Source organism: Acomys russatus, chromosome 10 (assembly GCF_903995435.1).
Source record: "Acomys russatus chromosome 10, mAcoRus1.1, whole genome shotgun sequence".
NCBI classification, from domain to species: domain Eukaryota; kingdom Metazoa; phylum Chordata; class Mammalia; order Rodentia; family Muridae; genus Acomys; species Acomys russatus.
Window position 1 is genome coordinate 157453 of NC_067146.1, and position 15994 is coordinate 173446.

The 15994-nt window shown below is 40.0% G+C and overlaps 1 protein-coding gene across 1 annotated transcript; it reads right to left on the minus strand.

Moving 5' to 3' along the window:
- Nucleotides 1-14644: 14644 nt before the first annotated feature.
- LOC127194810 (olfactory receptor 2A5) lies at nucleotides 14645-15577 on the minus strand. Its single transcript, XM_051152383.1, has one exon. It carries the CDS (start codon nucleotides 15575-15577, stop codon nucleotides 14645-14647), a length of 933 nt encoding a protein of 310 aa, XP_051008340.1.
- Between the last annotated feature and the right edge of the window lie 417 nt (nucleotides 15578-15994).

Below are 15994 nucleotides of genomic sequence, written 5' to 3' on the forward strand. Positions count from 1 at the left end.
TTTATTGCAGTTGACCTTTTGCCTAAGAGATTCATTGATAATTTATTGAAGATAGATTCTGGCATCATTGGAGCAGTCGAAGCAGGATTCTAAATCAGTTAATCCAGTGTACGAAGAAGTGATAATTCATTTCAATATAACATTCTTCTAATATTTAGAATCAGTGAAGACAAAAAATATTACTTTCATATTCAAAACTATGTTACCTAAACTTTAAAAAATATGTTAGTAAGTTACCACCACCATAAGATATTTCTAAAATTTCATATGATGAATTCAGAGTCAAATAAAAAAGAACAGCCAATGGGCACTGCTTTGTAAGTCTCTTGCCTCCAAGTGGCAAAAGAATAAGTTGTAAAACCAACAGATATTTGCTGAACATGCAGTATATTCTGCTACATGCTGTGGGGACAGGTATAGGAGAAACCCATCCTAGGCAGCAAGACAACCTTGTTGAAAGACACACACACACACACACACACACACACACACACACACACACACATACACACACACACACACACACACACACACACACACAATCTATATCTACCATTTCTTCATTCAGAAAAGAATTTCACATTTTTTAAAAAAAAGCCTCCGGGCTGCTTTTGTTCCGTGCCATTAGCCCACTTTTTAGTATCATGAGCTAATGGAAATCTTTATAAGCAAATCTCTCAAAGAGCTAATCCTTCTAACAGTCTTGCTAAATGTAACAAGCTTCGAAGAAAAGTGCACACCTTAGGTGTATTGAACGAGTTGATAGCTTTCAGATTGTTTTGGTAATTAAGTCTATAAATAGCAGGAATTTAGAAAGAACAGACAACAGTAGCTACATTTTCAGTTGTAAGCTTTCATTCTATCTGAAATTGCAGGACAAATAAAGCTTAGGTTATATGAAAACAAAAAAACTTTCTGCAAACTTACAAATGAACATGTGAAGACACGTTGGATACCAGTGAGAGATGCAAGCAGCTGTTAGTGTGGAAATTCTTTTCTTCTAAGCAGGTCCTTGGAGATGGAGTTTCTCTCAGATGAGATGACTTTATTTTCTTGTTAGCTCAGTCAACTCCTCGTAGAAGCTGAAAACTTGTAAAGAGCAGGAGAAGACACCCACCACACCACTGTAGCCTGGAGTGTTCAGAGAAAAGGGGCTGTCCTTGTGTTTAACTCTCGTTTCCCCCCGAGAAAAGTTCATGACATGATGTGAGAATATTGATGCTGTTCTTCACTCCCTGTGGTCAATAAACACACACTCAAGAATCAATACAATGACTTCTAAGTTAGGATACCTTCAATGTAATGTAGCCACTTGACTTACTATAATTTCGAGATTTTCAAAACATCCAAATAGATGAGAGAGCATTTAATGGGAAGTTGGAAACATTTCCAGGTTCACTAACCAATGCTCCCTTAAACAAGTGTGTGTGTGTGTGTGTGTGTGTGTGTGTGTGTGTGTGTGTGTGTGTGTATAGCGCAAGGATCCACAAGGAATATAATTCATAAGATAAGATCAGATAATTAGATCAATAGCAGCCGTGGAGAACATGTTCAGGAGTCAGGAAAGTAGATAAAATATCCCAAAGGGACTTATTAAATATTATTTTGTAAAATATGACTAGGCACAACGAAGGAATATTTTCACAAGAAAACAATTCCCCTCCTTCAATTTCTAGTGATTTTGAGCACAGAGAGGAAGAAAGATTAAGAAACCTCCAGAACTATTGATATGACTGTTTTCTCTTTTTCTTGAACTACGGATGAGCCGACTCTGTTTTATGTCTCTATCAACTATAGTAGAGAAACTGGTGATACATACCTTGGTGATACATACCTTTTGGTTGAAGTATTTTGATTATTTTATCTATTTTTTCTCATAGTCAAAAATGAAGAGGCAAAACATCTATTTTCCTATATTAGTTAGTTTACTGTACACAACATCCTACTAAGGAAGTAGTAATTTCCTAATAAATAATTGTATTTATGAGAAAAAAGTAACCAATATCACTTTAGAATGGGCTTTTTTCCATCAAAGATGTTCACTGCGAGGCTGGCTTGTTACTAGAGCCCATGCTGTACCCTTGCTTAGGCACATGCCTGTGGGTGTCTAGTATCTTTAAAGGAACAATCAGTCTTAGCCATACATTGTTTATTGTCCAATTCATTAATACACAAACTCAAAATTCATAAATGACAATTTCTCCCTAATACTACTAATCTGATTTGCTGCACTTATGGTTTTGTGTTTGGATCCATTACTGGCATTAATCAATTCCTTTTCTTCTACTGTCTTTTTCCATGTTTATAATCAATGTTGTGTTAGATTTATAAAGTGAGTTGGGTCAGTTTTTTCTTTTCTAGTCTCAAAACCCTTTTATATAACATGACAATAAGTTGTTACTTGAAGATTGGTAAAAATGTAGAACTTAGTATTTCTTAGATAGAAAATTCTTATGATAAAATTATTTTCCTGAATATTTATTATTTAAATTTTCTATATTTACATAATGAAGTTATTTTAAAAGTATTGAAATATACTTTATTTCATTTTCAATTTTTAAAAAATCACTGCATTTTCTCTAATATGTTATTCCTAATTTGTACCTATGCTCTCATCTCCTTCTTACTCTGAAGTCATCTATTACAATGGCTTTTTTTAATATAAAAAGCTTCTATTTTAATTATCTTAAGCTTTTAAAATAAAGTGTTTGTTCTTTTTTAAATTTTATTTTATTAATTTATTCATATTACATCTCAATGGTTATCCTCTCCCTTGTATCCTCCCATTCTTCCCTCCCTCCCATTTTCCCCTTACTCCCCTCCCCTATGACTGTGACTGAGGGGGATTTCCTCCCCCTGTATATGCTCATAGGGTATCAAGTCTCTTCTTGGTAACGTGCTATCCTTCCTCTGAGTGCCACCAGGTCTCCCCATTCAGGGGACGTGGTCAAATATGAGGCACCAGAGTATGTGTGAAAGTCAGTCCCCACTCTCCACTCAACTGTGAAGAATGTCCTGTCCGTTTGTTCTTATATAATCTTCCACGGTCATTGTAACCTCTGAGTTGGATATTTAAAAGGAGATTTGTTCAATGTAGATATAGTGGGTGGAGAAACAAATAAAGAAGTCCCCTTTACTCCCCAAATCTATGTTTGAGGTACTCATATAAAGTTTAATTTAAATAGAAGGCAAAAGGTAATTCCAGAAGTATTAAGGACACTCAATGGGAGGATATTCATGTTTGGTACTGTATCCTAGTGCAGAGGTTATAGGCCTTAAAGAAGAGCCTACTATTGATAGTTTTCCAAATCAATAATTTCTGATTGCATTCTGAATGGTTTTTCTTAAACACACAGATATGTATAGCTCTAACCATGTATCAAAGAAGCTTATTTTTTTGCAGGAGAGGTCATTATAGAGTTCCATAACTGGCCAAAATGCGGGGAATAGGTAACAATGGGATAACCAGTCCCATCTGATACATCTACAATGCAAGCTCTAAACTTAAGGCTCAGGGACCATCATGAAAGAGGGGACAGAAAGACTGGAAGAGCTAGAGGACCAGGATGCATGCTGCATGACACTGTCTTCTAGACATGACAGGGAAGCTGTACCCATGATATGTCAACAGTATGCTGCCAAAACAGGACCTGGAAAATAACAACACTAACTGATACTCCAACGAAGATGGAAGAAATTTTATAAGACTTCACCACTAAATAAAGAGCTATAGGGAATTAGGAGAGGAAGAATTAGTCTTCTTCAGAGATGATCACTCTAAATGGGTTCAATACCAAATGGTCAGCTCTAAACATGAATACATATAAACATATATGCAAATTAAATTGACCCAGTCACTCTCCTGTGTGTGCATGTGTGTGTGTGTGTGCCAATGAACTTGACTATATGTAGGAAGCCAGAGGCTGTTTTTGAATGTCTTTATTAATTACTTAATCTTTTTTTAAATTTTTATGTTTTGGCTTTTCAAGACAGGGTTTCTGGACTCACTTTGTAGACCAGGCTGCACTCAAACTCACAGAGATCTATCTGCCTCTGGCTTCCGAGTGTTGGGACTTAAGGTGTGTGCCACCATGCCTGGCAACTACATCTTGTTTCTGAGACTAGGTCTTTAACTGAGCCTGGAGTTTCACTGTCCACCAATCCACTGAGATCCACTTGTTTCCATCCTCTCAGTATTAGGGTTGCAGACTCATGTCATCACACCTAAATAAAAATTAGTATTTTATTAGAAGACATTCCCTTTGCCAAACAGATGCCAGGAAAAAATATTCAAAGTGAGGCAGAAAGGGCTACTCTATTTTTTCCACATAGACGTTATTGGGAGGGGATGTACAGAGGTGGTCTCTGGGGAGACATGAGGAAGAAGAGAGTGAGGGTGGGGGGAGCCTCCTTTTATAAATGATATGGTGCACTATGCTAAACTATCCTTCAAGGAAGAAAAATGGACATATTTGGATAAAAAATCTAGTAAAAATTGTCTAACTTATGTCTTTGGTGGAAACAGTAATGGCTATGACTAGACAAAAAGACCTACTCTAAACCGATATTATGTTAAATTTGAATTTATGCATACACACCACAAAGTAAATAATTTAAGTACACTCACAACAACCCATAAGATAGAAGGCGTAATTGAAATATCTCCCAACTAATAAAAGCCTAGGGTAAGATGGATATAATGAAGAATTATATAAAACCTTCAAGACATTTAAAAATTATTTCATAAGACAGAAAAAGAAGAAACTTCCATATTTACTTGCTGAAGCAAGTATTACCTGGTACTGAAACCAAAGATTCATCAAAACCAGAATATTATAGGCCAAGCTTTCTGGGGAACATGGACACAAAAATTCTCATTAAAATTCTTGCAAACCAAGTTCGAAAACATTAAAAAGATTACCCACTATGTCAATGTGTTGTGTGTATTCTCATGTGTGTGAGTACATGTATATGTATGCGTGTTGGCAAGGTAACAGGTAAATGCCATTTGTGTTTCTGGGCTACTCCCCACACTGTATGTTGAAGTGGTGTCTCCTGAAGCTAGAATTTTCCAATTTAGCTAGTTTCCCTAGTCAGTTTACTCCGGGGACCTTCCATCTCTGCCCTGTAAGCACTGTAATCACAAACAGCCATTATAACTAAACAGCACTCACATGGATCGATTTGCATTTTTCTACATGTAGATATCCAGTTAGACCAACACCATTTGTTGAAGATGCTATCTTTTTTCCATTGAATGGATTTGGATTCTTTGTCAAAAATCATGACCATAGAAATATGGGATTATTTCTGGGTCCTCAATTCAATTACCTTGAACAACCAGGCAATTTCGATGCCAGTACCATGCCATTTTTATTACTGTTGCTTTATGTTACACCTGGAGATCCAGGATGGAGAGCTCTCCCAAAGATCTTTTATTGTACATGATTGTTTTTAATGATTCCAGGTTTTTTGTTTTTCCATATGAAGTTGAGAATTGATCTTTCATGGCCAGTAAAGAATTGTGTAGGTATTTTGATGGGTGTGGCACTGAAACTGTAGATTGCTTTTGGTAAGGTGGCCATTTTTACTATGTTGATCCTCCTGATCGACAAGCATGGGAGATCTTTCTATCTTCTGAAATCTTCAATTTCTTTCTTCAGAGATTTGAAGTTTTTTTCATACAAGTCTTTCACTTTCTTGCTTAGAGTTACACCAAGATACTTTGTTATCTGTGGCTATTTTGAAAGGTGTAGTTTCCCGAACTTCTTTCTCAGCCTGTTTCTCATTTGTATACAGGAGGCCTACTGATTTTTTAAATTTGAATTTGTATCCAGCCACTTTGCTAAAGGTATTTATCAGCTGTAGGAGTTCATTGGTAGAATTCTTGGGGTCATTTATGTATGCTATCATATCATCTGCAAATAGTGATAGTTTGACTTCTTCCTTTTCAATTTGTATACTTTTGATCTCCTTTAGTTATCTTATTGCTCTATCTAGGACTTCAAGTACTATGTTGAGATACAGAGAGAGTGGGCAGCCTTGTCATGTCCCTGATTTCAGTGAAATTGATTTAAATTTCTCTCCATTTAGTTTGATGTTGATTATAGGCTTGCTGTATATTTCCTTTAATATGTTCAGGTATGTGCCTAGTATCCCCAATCGCTCCAAGACTTTTTTTTTAAAACACGAATGGGTGTTGGATGTTGTCAAATGCTTTCTCGGCATCTAAAGAGATGATCATGTGTATGTCAATTGCTAGTCAACTTTTATCACAAGAATATACATCAGATAGTACAGCAGATATATATGACTGTATAGAAAGACAAGGTCTTCAGAAACCCCAGAGACATGCTGAATATGGCATTTAAAATGTTTTTATTACTTTAAAGATTCATTGACAATGAGACAGGTTAACTCCTGGCAACACCCAGCCTACCTCAAAGAAGATGATGAGCATCAAAGAACCTTCTTATGTACATGGCTTCAAATGTGGCAAACAAGCCACTGAGAAAAAGGTCCTCATTTCTACCACAGACAGATTTCTACCACAGACAGAGCTTGGATGCAGGCAGAGTCATTGGCCAAACTCTTCCAAGACAGGGTAAGCAAGTCCTCAATTGTTCCTGCCTCCCAAATATGTCTTTCAGATATATTGGGACAGAAGGGTGAAGAAGATGCTCCAATGTTATAGAGAGTTTTGGATGTCTCTGTCATCTTTTCATTTGGAATGCTATTAACCTGCACTCCCGGCATACTCAGATAATCAAGTTTACTCCTTCTCATGTCTCTGAAGTATTTGAAGACCAGGTAGCTTAGTTTTACAATGAAGCTTAATTGTTTAGGGTTTAAAATGTTTTTAGGTCTAGATAGGCAATCTAAGTTGATAATGACAATAAGTTATGGAGACTGATTTACATTCAGAAATTTAGATGCACCAAGATAGGAAAGATGTCTTCTTCAAAGCTGTCAAATACAAATAACCAAAACACTAAGAGTGCAACACCCAGCCTACCTCAATTCCTGATTATGTCATGGTTCTTCTTGCCATAGGTGAGCTATTGTATATATGTGTAATATTATAAATGTATATGTACAAAAATAAAATAATTTAAAAAATAAAAAAATAACTTTGAAAAGAAAAAAAGAGATGATCATGTGTTTTTTCTTTCAGTTTGTTTATATGATGGATTACATTAATGAATTTCCATATATTGAACCATTCCTGCATGCCTGGGATGAAACCTATTTGGTCATGGTGAATGCTATCTTTGATGTGTTCTTGGATTCAGTTTGTGAGTATTTTATTGAGTATTTTTCATCAATGTTCACATGAGAAATTGGTCTGAAATTCTTTGTTGAGTCTTTCTGACTTATCTGTCACCACTCTTTGTTTAAAACAAAATTATTGAGCTGGTTATCCTGGAGATAGGACTAATATTTTTTAATTCTTCTTTTGTAAGATTTATTTATTATTTGTACAATGTTCTGCCCATATGTATGCCTGTACACCAGAAGAGGACACCAGATCTCATTGTAGATGGTTGTGATCTATCATGTGGTTTCTGGGAATTGAACTCAGGACCTTTGGAAGAACAGACAGTGTGCTCAACCTCTGAGACATCTCTCTAGCCAGGATTAATTTTAAATGTTTTCTCAAAGTTACCATTGAAGTGTTTTTGGATCATTACAAGTTTGTTTCAAATCAGTTGAAATTATTCTACATTAAAAAACATGAAAAGTTGTGAGATCATAAAATGCTTAAGATTGAAAAGAGCTTGAAGAGAATTTTGAAATGACTTTCTGATATGAATTCTTCCCATTTGCAGAGCTAGTCACAAGGCCTATTGCTGCATAGGTAATAATGTCAAAGAATATTTTCTCATATTGATTTTAATTCTGTCTGTCTAATAAACCTACTGATTGATTCCTTTTTCCCTTTGGAAAAGGTAATACACAGCTACTTCCGTCTCTTATCCAATGTCCTTTGGGATGAAGGATGATGATTATTCTGTTTCTTTTTTATTTGTTTGGTTTTTTTTTTTTTTTGATAAGTTCATGCAATGTGTCTTGATTGCATCCATTCCCACCCACCCCCAGTTTCTACCAGACTGTACCTCCTTTCCCACCCTGCTCTTTTTTTCTCTTTTCAATCCAGTAAGCCAAATTTTTACTATCGGTATTCTCTTGCATGTGCCCATCCACTAGAGCATCAACAAGCTATCAGGGGCCACGGCGCTAAAGAAAACGGACTCTGCCTTCCAGAATGTGTTAACAAGCCCTCACCTAACAGTGGCGTTTCATGCTCACCTTCCTTCTCTATACTAGGATTTAGATGGAGATAGTGTTAAACTGAATGTTAAGAATGTATCTGCGCATTTAGATTGGTGCACCCCCTACCCCTTGCGAGAGAAGTATTGATGCAGAGGCCCACAAGTGCTCAAGGTGCAGAGACTTTGGAGTGCTTAGTGTTAAGTGGCACATCTAGGTCCCACTCCCTCCTCTCGAGACTCAGGGAACAGTGTGATAGTTGGTAACCATATTGTAAGAACTATAGGTGGTAGATAACTATGAGGAAACTGTTTCAGTAGGAAAGTTAAACAAACGCACCTGCACCAGCTGTTACAACCATCAACAAGACACATGCTCAAGACAAACTGCCGCCCATGCTTTCTTTTTGTCTTCTCTCCCCCCTCACTCGCACTCCTGACTAGCCACTTAGAGCAGCTGCTCTGTCTGTTTACTCACTGATTGTTCTTCTGTGTGCGTCAATGCTAATGTTTCTATCATCCTGGATTCTGGTCAGAACACGGTGATCAATGTGAGAACAGGCCTTGGTGGCTGCTGAGATGACAGACAGTAAACAAGGAACCATCATGGTGAGTTCACATCTCCAGACAGCATCTGAGAGTTCTCAGTGTGAAGGCGGGAGAGTGACTATGACAAAACTACCGACTAATCATTCTTTTATCTCTTTTTTTGGTGTGTGCTAAATGCTAGTACAAGAAATTTTATGGACTACCTATTTGAAATACTAATCCATTTAAATATGACAAAGGTATATATTATTTTCTAAGTCACCAATTTTAAACAATTAATAAAAATAATCTTTAAGACTTAAACTGATGTGAAGTAGAATATAAAAATTAAGTAGGATTATTCTTATAATTTTATCTCTGAGCAGGGACAATAAAAATGACTTTACACCAAAATGTAGTGCATTATCCTTTTGTCCTTTTTGATGAAGATCTTTCCCTTAATTAGCAACCAAACACAAACAAAACTACAAACCCCCACAAACTCAAGTAACTGAAGACTCTGAGATATTGTCATTATTTAGTAAACACTGCAATAATTTATGAGTCATTAAAATAAAATTAGATTATAAAGTTCCATGGAATTATGAATTTTACCATCACTCAGTCTCACTATGTGATTATCCTTATATTTATTTTCCTCATACATTCCATATAAAAACATGCCTTCAAATCAATTTCACATGCATTATATCTCTTAGTACACATAAGAGTCATGTGAAGTAAAGAAAACATTATCATCTATACCTGACCTGTGTTACAATCAAACTTGCAGAAACTATACCTGTAGGGATTTCTTTTTTTATTTAATTAATATATTCAGATTATATCTCAATTCTTTTCTCCTCACTTGTATCCACCCGTTCCTCCCTCCATCCCTCCCACTTTTACCCTATTCCCCTTCCCTAGGTCTATGACTGAGGGGGACCTCCTACACCACTATATAGTCATAGGCTATCTATGAAGTCTCATCTTGGTGGCCTGCTTCTCCTTTCGCTGAGTGCCACTGGGCCTCTCCACCATGGGGAGGTGGTCAAATATGGGGCACCAGCGTTCATGTCCAAGTCAGTGCCCACTCTCCACTCAACTGTGGAGAATGTCCTGTCCATTGGCTAGATATGAGTAGGGATTCAATGTTTACTGCATGTACTGTCCTTAGTTGGTGCAGTAGTTTGAGCAGAACCCCCTGGGTCCAGATCCACCCATCATGATGTTCTACTTGTAGGGTTCTAGGACCCTCTGGGTCTTTCTATTTTACCACTCTCCCAAACTTCTCTCACCTAAGGTCCCGCTGGTTCTTTGAGAAAATCAACAAGATAAGTAAACTATTAGCCAAACTAACTAAAAGGCAGAGAGACACTATCCAAATTAACAAAATCAGAAATGAAAAGAGAGACAACAACAGACAATGAAGAAATATAAACAATCATAACATCCTACTTCAAAGGCATATATGCCACAAAATTTGAAAATCTAAGGGAAATGGACAATTTTCTTGGTCGATTCCTCTTGCCAAAATTGAATCAAGATCAAATAAACAAATTACATAGTCCTATTTCTCCTACAGAAATAGAAGCAGTCATTAATAGTGTGTAGGGATTTCTTAACTCCACTGCCTTGGCGGCTGCCACCACAACAGATAGAGTGGAGAGCCATGGCAGCCAATTGCCTCGGCTGCAGAGAGGGCCATGGGGGCAAAGCCGAGCCTGTCAGGACCACCAACCCTCTCCCACCAAGGTGAAAGCTGTGGTACCCTGCCTCAAACTTTGGCCTGGGGCAGCAATAGTAGTCTGCCTCAAAGCCCTGGCAGTCCATCCCCAAGCCGCTGCACCCTGTCCCCAAGCTGTGGTAGCATGCTGCTTACCCCACACTTCAGCTATCCACTGCTCCCGCCCCCCAGCCCTGTGACATGCTACCTTCCCCAAGCTGTGGGGAGCCCACTGCATGCCCGCCTCCGCGACCCGCATGCCCTTTATCCTACCGTATCACCACCCCCAAGGGCTGTGTGTAGCCCTTAGCAGTGGGCCATTAAATATTCAAGTGGCTCACTGCCAGTCCTCCTTCCTGCCTCAGGTCAGTCAGCCCATCCTTCCTGTCCTGAGCCTGAGGAGACAGGAGACAAAATGGCTGCTCCTGTCAGTGCCTCAGTGGGAGCTGTTCATGGTGTCTAACCTGCCTCAGCTGACTGCTATTAAAACTGCAACCAGACACCTGTCCTGCCTCAGAAAGCCTGCTGGAGCCACCATGGGAGCTGTCCATTCTTACTACAATCTTCCCGGCTCCAGCCTACTGCCTTCACAGTGGACTCTAAATTTTTTGTAAACTTTATTAACGCCCAAGGCAGAAAAGTGGCTAGACCTCTGCCTGAGAAAGCTCCAGCAGCCCAGCTGCACCCCCTCCAAAGACATCTGTAACTGCCATCTCCAGCCCCTCAGTAGGACGCATCCCAGATTATGCTAATTTGGGATGAGAAGTCCTGAAAAAATCCTACCAATCTTCGAGTGTCCTCCAGTTCCGCCAATCCACACTCTGGAAATCCCTTCCACAGAAAGCTCCGAGCCCTAAGAAAACCCAGTTCCCTGCTGTCTTCTCCCAGGAGCAGAAGAAGCCACTCCTGGATTCATCCCTCTAATAAATCTCTTTAAAGAGATTTACTCACTAATTATGATCATTTCTAGCTCAATCCATTTATCCACAAATTTTGGGAATTCCTTGTTTTTAATAGCTGAGTAGTATTCCATAGTGTATATGTACCACAGTTTCTTTACCCATTCTTCTACTGATGGACACTTAGGCTGTTTCAAGCCAATGGTCAGAACATTCTCCACAGTTGAGTGGAGAGTGGGATATGATTTTCTCACGTACTCTGGTGCCTCACATTTGACCATGTCCCTGGAGGGGGAGACCTGGTGGCACTCAGAGGAAGGACAGCAGGTTACCAAGAAGAGACTTGATACCCTATGAGCATATACAGGGGGAGGTAATCCCCCTCAGGAACAGTCATAGGGGAGGGGAATAAGGGCAAATGGGGGGGGGGAGGGAAGAATGGGAGGATACAAGGGATGGGATAAACATTGAGATGTAACAAGAATAAATTAATAAAAAAATTTAAAAAAAAGAAAAGAAAACTAAAAAGAGAGAGAGAGAGAGAGAGAGAGAGAGAGAGAGAGGGAGAGAGGGAGATTTACGGCCTGCTGTGACTCACTCGTGGAAGAAGCAATGAAGAACAGGAGAAGAAAGAAGAAACGATGAAGTGGAGCTCAGGCTCCTCAGCTCCTCAGGGTTTAGGGCAGCCCTTCCCCTGGAAGCTGCAACATCTCTGTTGAGGAGGATTCCTCTCAGAGCTGTGAGGTTCCTGGGCTCCTGTGCCTCAGGATACACTTGGGACACTGTCCTACCTCAGGGTTGGGATATCTTTTCAGCCCTCGGATTTATGGACACCCTTCCACCCAAGTAACACACACACACACACACACACACACACACACACACACACACACACACCACACAACCCACCCACCCATGTACAACATTTACCCACCACAGTACCAATCTTAGAAGCTGATGTCAGTAGGTCCTGGCAACTAAAGCACAACAGAGGAAGCATGTCAAGCCTACTCTGTGCCAGGGTCTCACTCTGCCTTGGTGCTGTGAACTTGGAGCACTGGCCAGAGAGCTCCACTAGGATCTGTATGCACCAGATGGAGGGAAGCTTCTGGCATCCCAACACTTAAGAGGCAGAGGCAGGCAGATCTCCCTGAGTTTGAAGCCAGCCTGATCTACAGAGTGATTTCTAGGACAGCCAGGGCTACATAGAGAAACCTGTCTCAACAAATAAAAAACAAGCAAGCAAGCAAACAAACAAACAAAATAACAACAAAAAAAAAAAAAAAAAAAAAAAAAAAAAGGAAGAGAAAGCAAACAGGTGAATTTGCTGCCAGGAGGAAGACCAGGATTACAGGCCTGGTGTGACCCTGAGAACATCAAGTTCTCTCAGGTTCCTACTGCTTCAGGCCTTGTGATTTGGCAGAGGGGCATGGACGGGGAGCTATTGTGGAAGAACAATCAGGCTACTTTGTCAGAGAGTCTACTCTACCCAAGGACAACAGTGATCCCCTTGAACATAGTCTGGCTAAAGGGTATATTGTTTTTAATATTAATGCTTTGGTCATAATGATGTAAATTCCATATGTTCTGCTAGATCCCAGGCTGCCGAGCCTAACACATACTGAGAGGGATTCTGTGCTGCTTGGTGAAGAGACTAACGGCAAACACTCTGCAAAGAGCATGGTCTGGCACTCTCAATTCTGTGCAGTTCCTAGTGTCCAACACAGGACAGGTTACTAAATCAGTTTTGAATGGATGTCCACTTATCTCTTAATTGGGGAGAAGCAATGCTTTTTTCATGTGCCTTTGTGGAGTATGGGGGACATTTGGGAAGCACTAGGGAGACTTGTAAGCATAAATCCGTGCAGCTTTCCTTGACTTTCTCTCAGCCCCTTAAAAGCTATGACTAATGTGGAGACTAGATAATGGCAGGAGGCAAGACGTTTCCCCCAGATGTGTTGAAAATACAGACCAACCAGCAAAAGAGTACTCAAGAAGAGAGTGTAGAAGAAAAACTTTTACCTTTGTTCTTTATTTTTATCAAAGGCAACATTAAGGGTGGATTGGAATAAAACGAATTGGGGTCAAGTAAATAGAAAGATCTGTGAACAGAAGCCAATAATGTAGAATGAAGGCCAATACACTTGAGTGTCACCAATGCTAGACGAGGAGAGGAGAAGAATGCTCTAGAAACCCACCGTGTTTAAAGAAATCACTTTATCACACCATGATGGCTGCTTAGGTCCTGATCTTCTCTTAAACCCAACAGCTCTTTCGTATTCTGACACCACAGGCCCAGGAAGGCATGTTTATATCACCCAGGGTACAGGAACCTGGAGTTTTGTTGAGATTCCGAAAAGTCCTGTTGTCACACTTCTTGTACCTTTGGTCTAGTGACCTACAGCATTCAAACAGCTGCCTGCTTTCCTTGGTGCTCCCCCCCTCCCCCATGCAATGCTTTTCACCCTTGTGCAGCTTTTATGCAGTTCCAATAATGGCGAACTCCCACTCATATCACTTTGCAATCTGAATTCCTCAAAAACCTTTTTTTATGTTTATTCTATACACACTTTCTTTGCAAACCTGTTCCAGTTAAATGGTGTGGAATGAGAGGAAATTAAACAAATATCTTGACTGCTCTTTGCCTTTCATTTAAAGAAAAAGGAAGAGCACACACAATTAAACTTGCTTTCCATAGAACTGGAACTATCTGCTCATTTGGGTGATTTTCCTCGTAAAGCCATGTATTAGGTACTCCCTTCATTCCTGGCCCTTGGTACATGCTCAGTAAAGTTTGCTTAATCAAGACCAGTATTTACCCTACTTTAAGATATATATTGGAGCAGCATAATGTATAGGCTCATTAGCATAAGCTTATGTCAATGAGGAAGATGAAAATTACATTAATGGGAAATCACAGAGAACTACTCCTTAGATAATGAGAAATCAAATCTCTAGGTGGCTCTGAAAGAGATGGGACAAATGCATGGCTCCTTACTCCTTTGCTTTGCTGCCTCCCGAGTCCTTGTGGCCTGTACCATCTATGCCTTTCAGATTGTGCTTTGGGATTTGGTTAGTATCAGTGCTTAGGGGCAAACTCTAATCAGCATAAACTCATGACCTCCGAAATCTATGTGATCAGACGGTAAGACATTTTTACTTCCAGTCCCACAATCTCATAGAAATTACACGGTATATCTTCACCATCTTCCCCTGGGTATTCACCCTGATCTGTGTTTCCACAACACTCTCGTCACAGCACCCTTGACCTCAGCATTCCTCAGGCTGTAGATCAGCGGGTTCAGCATGGGGTTGAAAAGGCTGTAAAACAGGGAAAGGATCTTCTGCTGTGTCTCTGGGTGGCGAGACTTGGGGGCCATGTACATGACGATGGCGCTGCCAAAGAAGAGTCCAACCACACAGAGGTGGGAGGAGCAGGTGGAGAAGGCTTTTTTTCGGCCCTCCCCTGACTGGATCCCCAGGATGGCCACCAGGATGCGTGTGTAGGAGACCAGCACCAAGCACAGTGGTCCAACTAAGATAAACACAGAAGCTGCCAAAATGACAATTTGGTTGAGTGTTGTGTCAGCACAGGCCAGCTTGAGGACAGACAGGATTTCACAGAAGAAGTGGTTAATTTTATTAGGCCCACAGAAGGGCAGCCTCAGGATGAGAACAACGTGGACCAGGGCTAGGAGGGAGCCGCAAGTCCAGGAAGCAGCAGCCATGATGGTGCACACTTTCCAGCCCATGATGACAGAATATTGTAAGGGGTGGCAGATGGCCACATATCGATCATAGGACATCATCACCAGGATGAGACACTCAGTGTGAGCAAAAGCCATGTATAAAAATGTCTGCATTATACATGGGACAAAATAAATAGTTTTTTTCTCATCAAGAAGGTTTGCCAACATCTTGGGGACATTGTTGGAAGCATAAGAAATATCGACGATGGCCAGATGGGAAAGAAAGAAGTACATGGGGGTGTGCAGTCTGGAGTCAAGCCAGATGAGACCCAGAATGATTCCGTTCCCCAGCAGAGTGAACATGTAGAACAGGGAGAAGAGGCCACAGAGGAGCATTTGCATCTTTGGGCTGAGTGGGAATCCCTGCAGGATGAACTCTGGGATCCATGTCTGGTTCTCTGTCATGCCCTCGTGACGGGCCCCAAGGAGGTCACTGCAGTGGGCAGCGAAATATATGATGAAGAGCAAAGGTGGATATGGGTTAGTTCCTTGCCACACAGATAGAAGCTTCATTATGCACACTGGGTGCCTTTTCAGTCAGCAATCACTTTCAGAAATGTCAAATCATTTAACTCATAGTAACAAAGAATGCACATCCATTACAGGTAACACATAGATATGACCACAAGATGTCATGAGATATTTCCATGTCTACATTTATTTTTGATCGTTAAGAGCTTCATTTTTAGTATCATAGTGACAACCCAGAGTTTTTATTCTTCAGAACTACTAGTTATATAATTTTTAAGGTGGGACTGTAGCCATATGTCATGTGTTTTTCTTTCTATTTAGTTTTGATGTTTTGCTTCTATGTTCTCAACT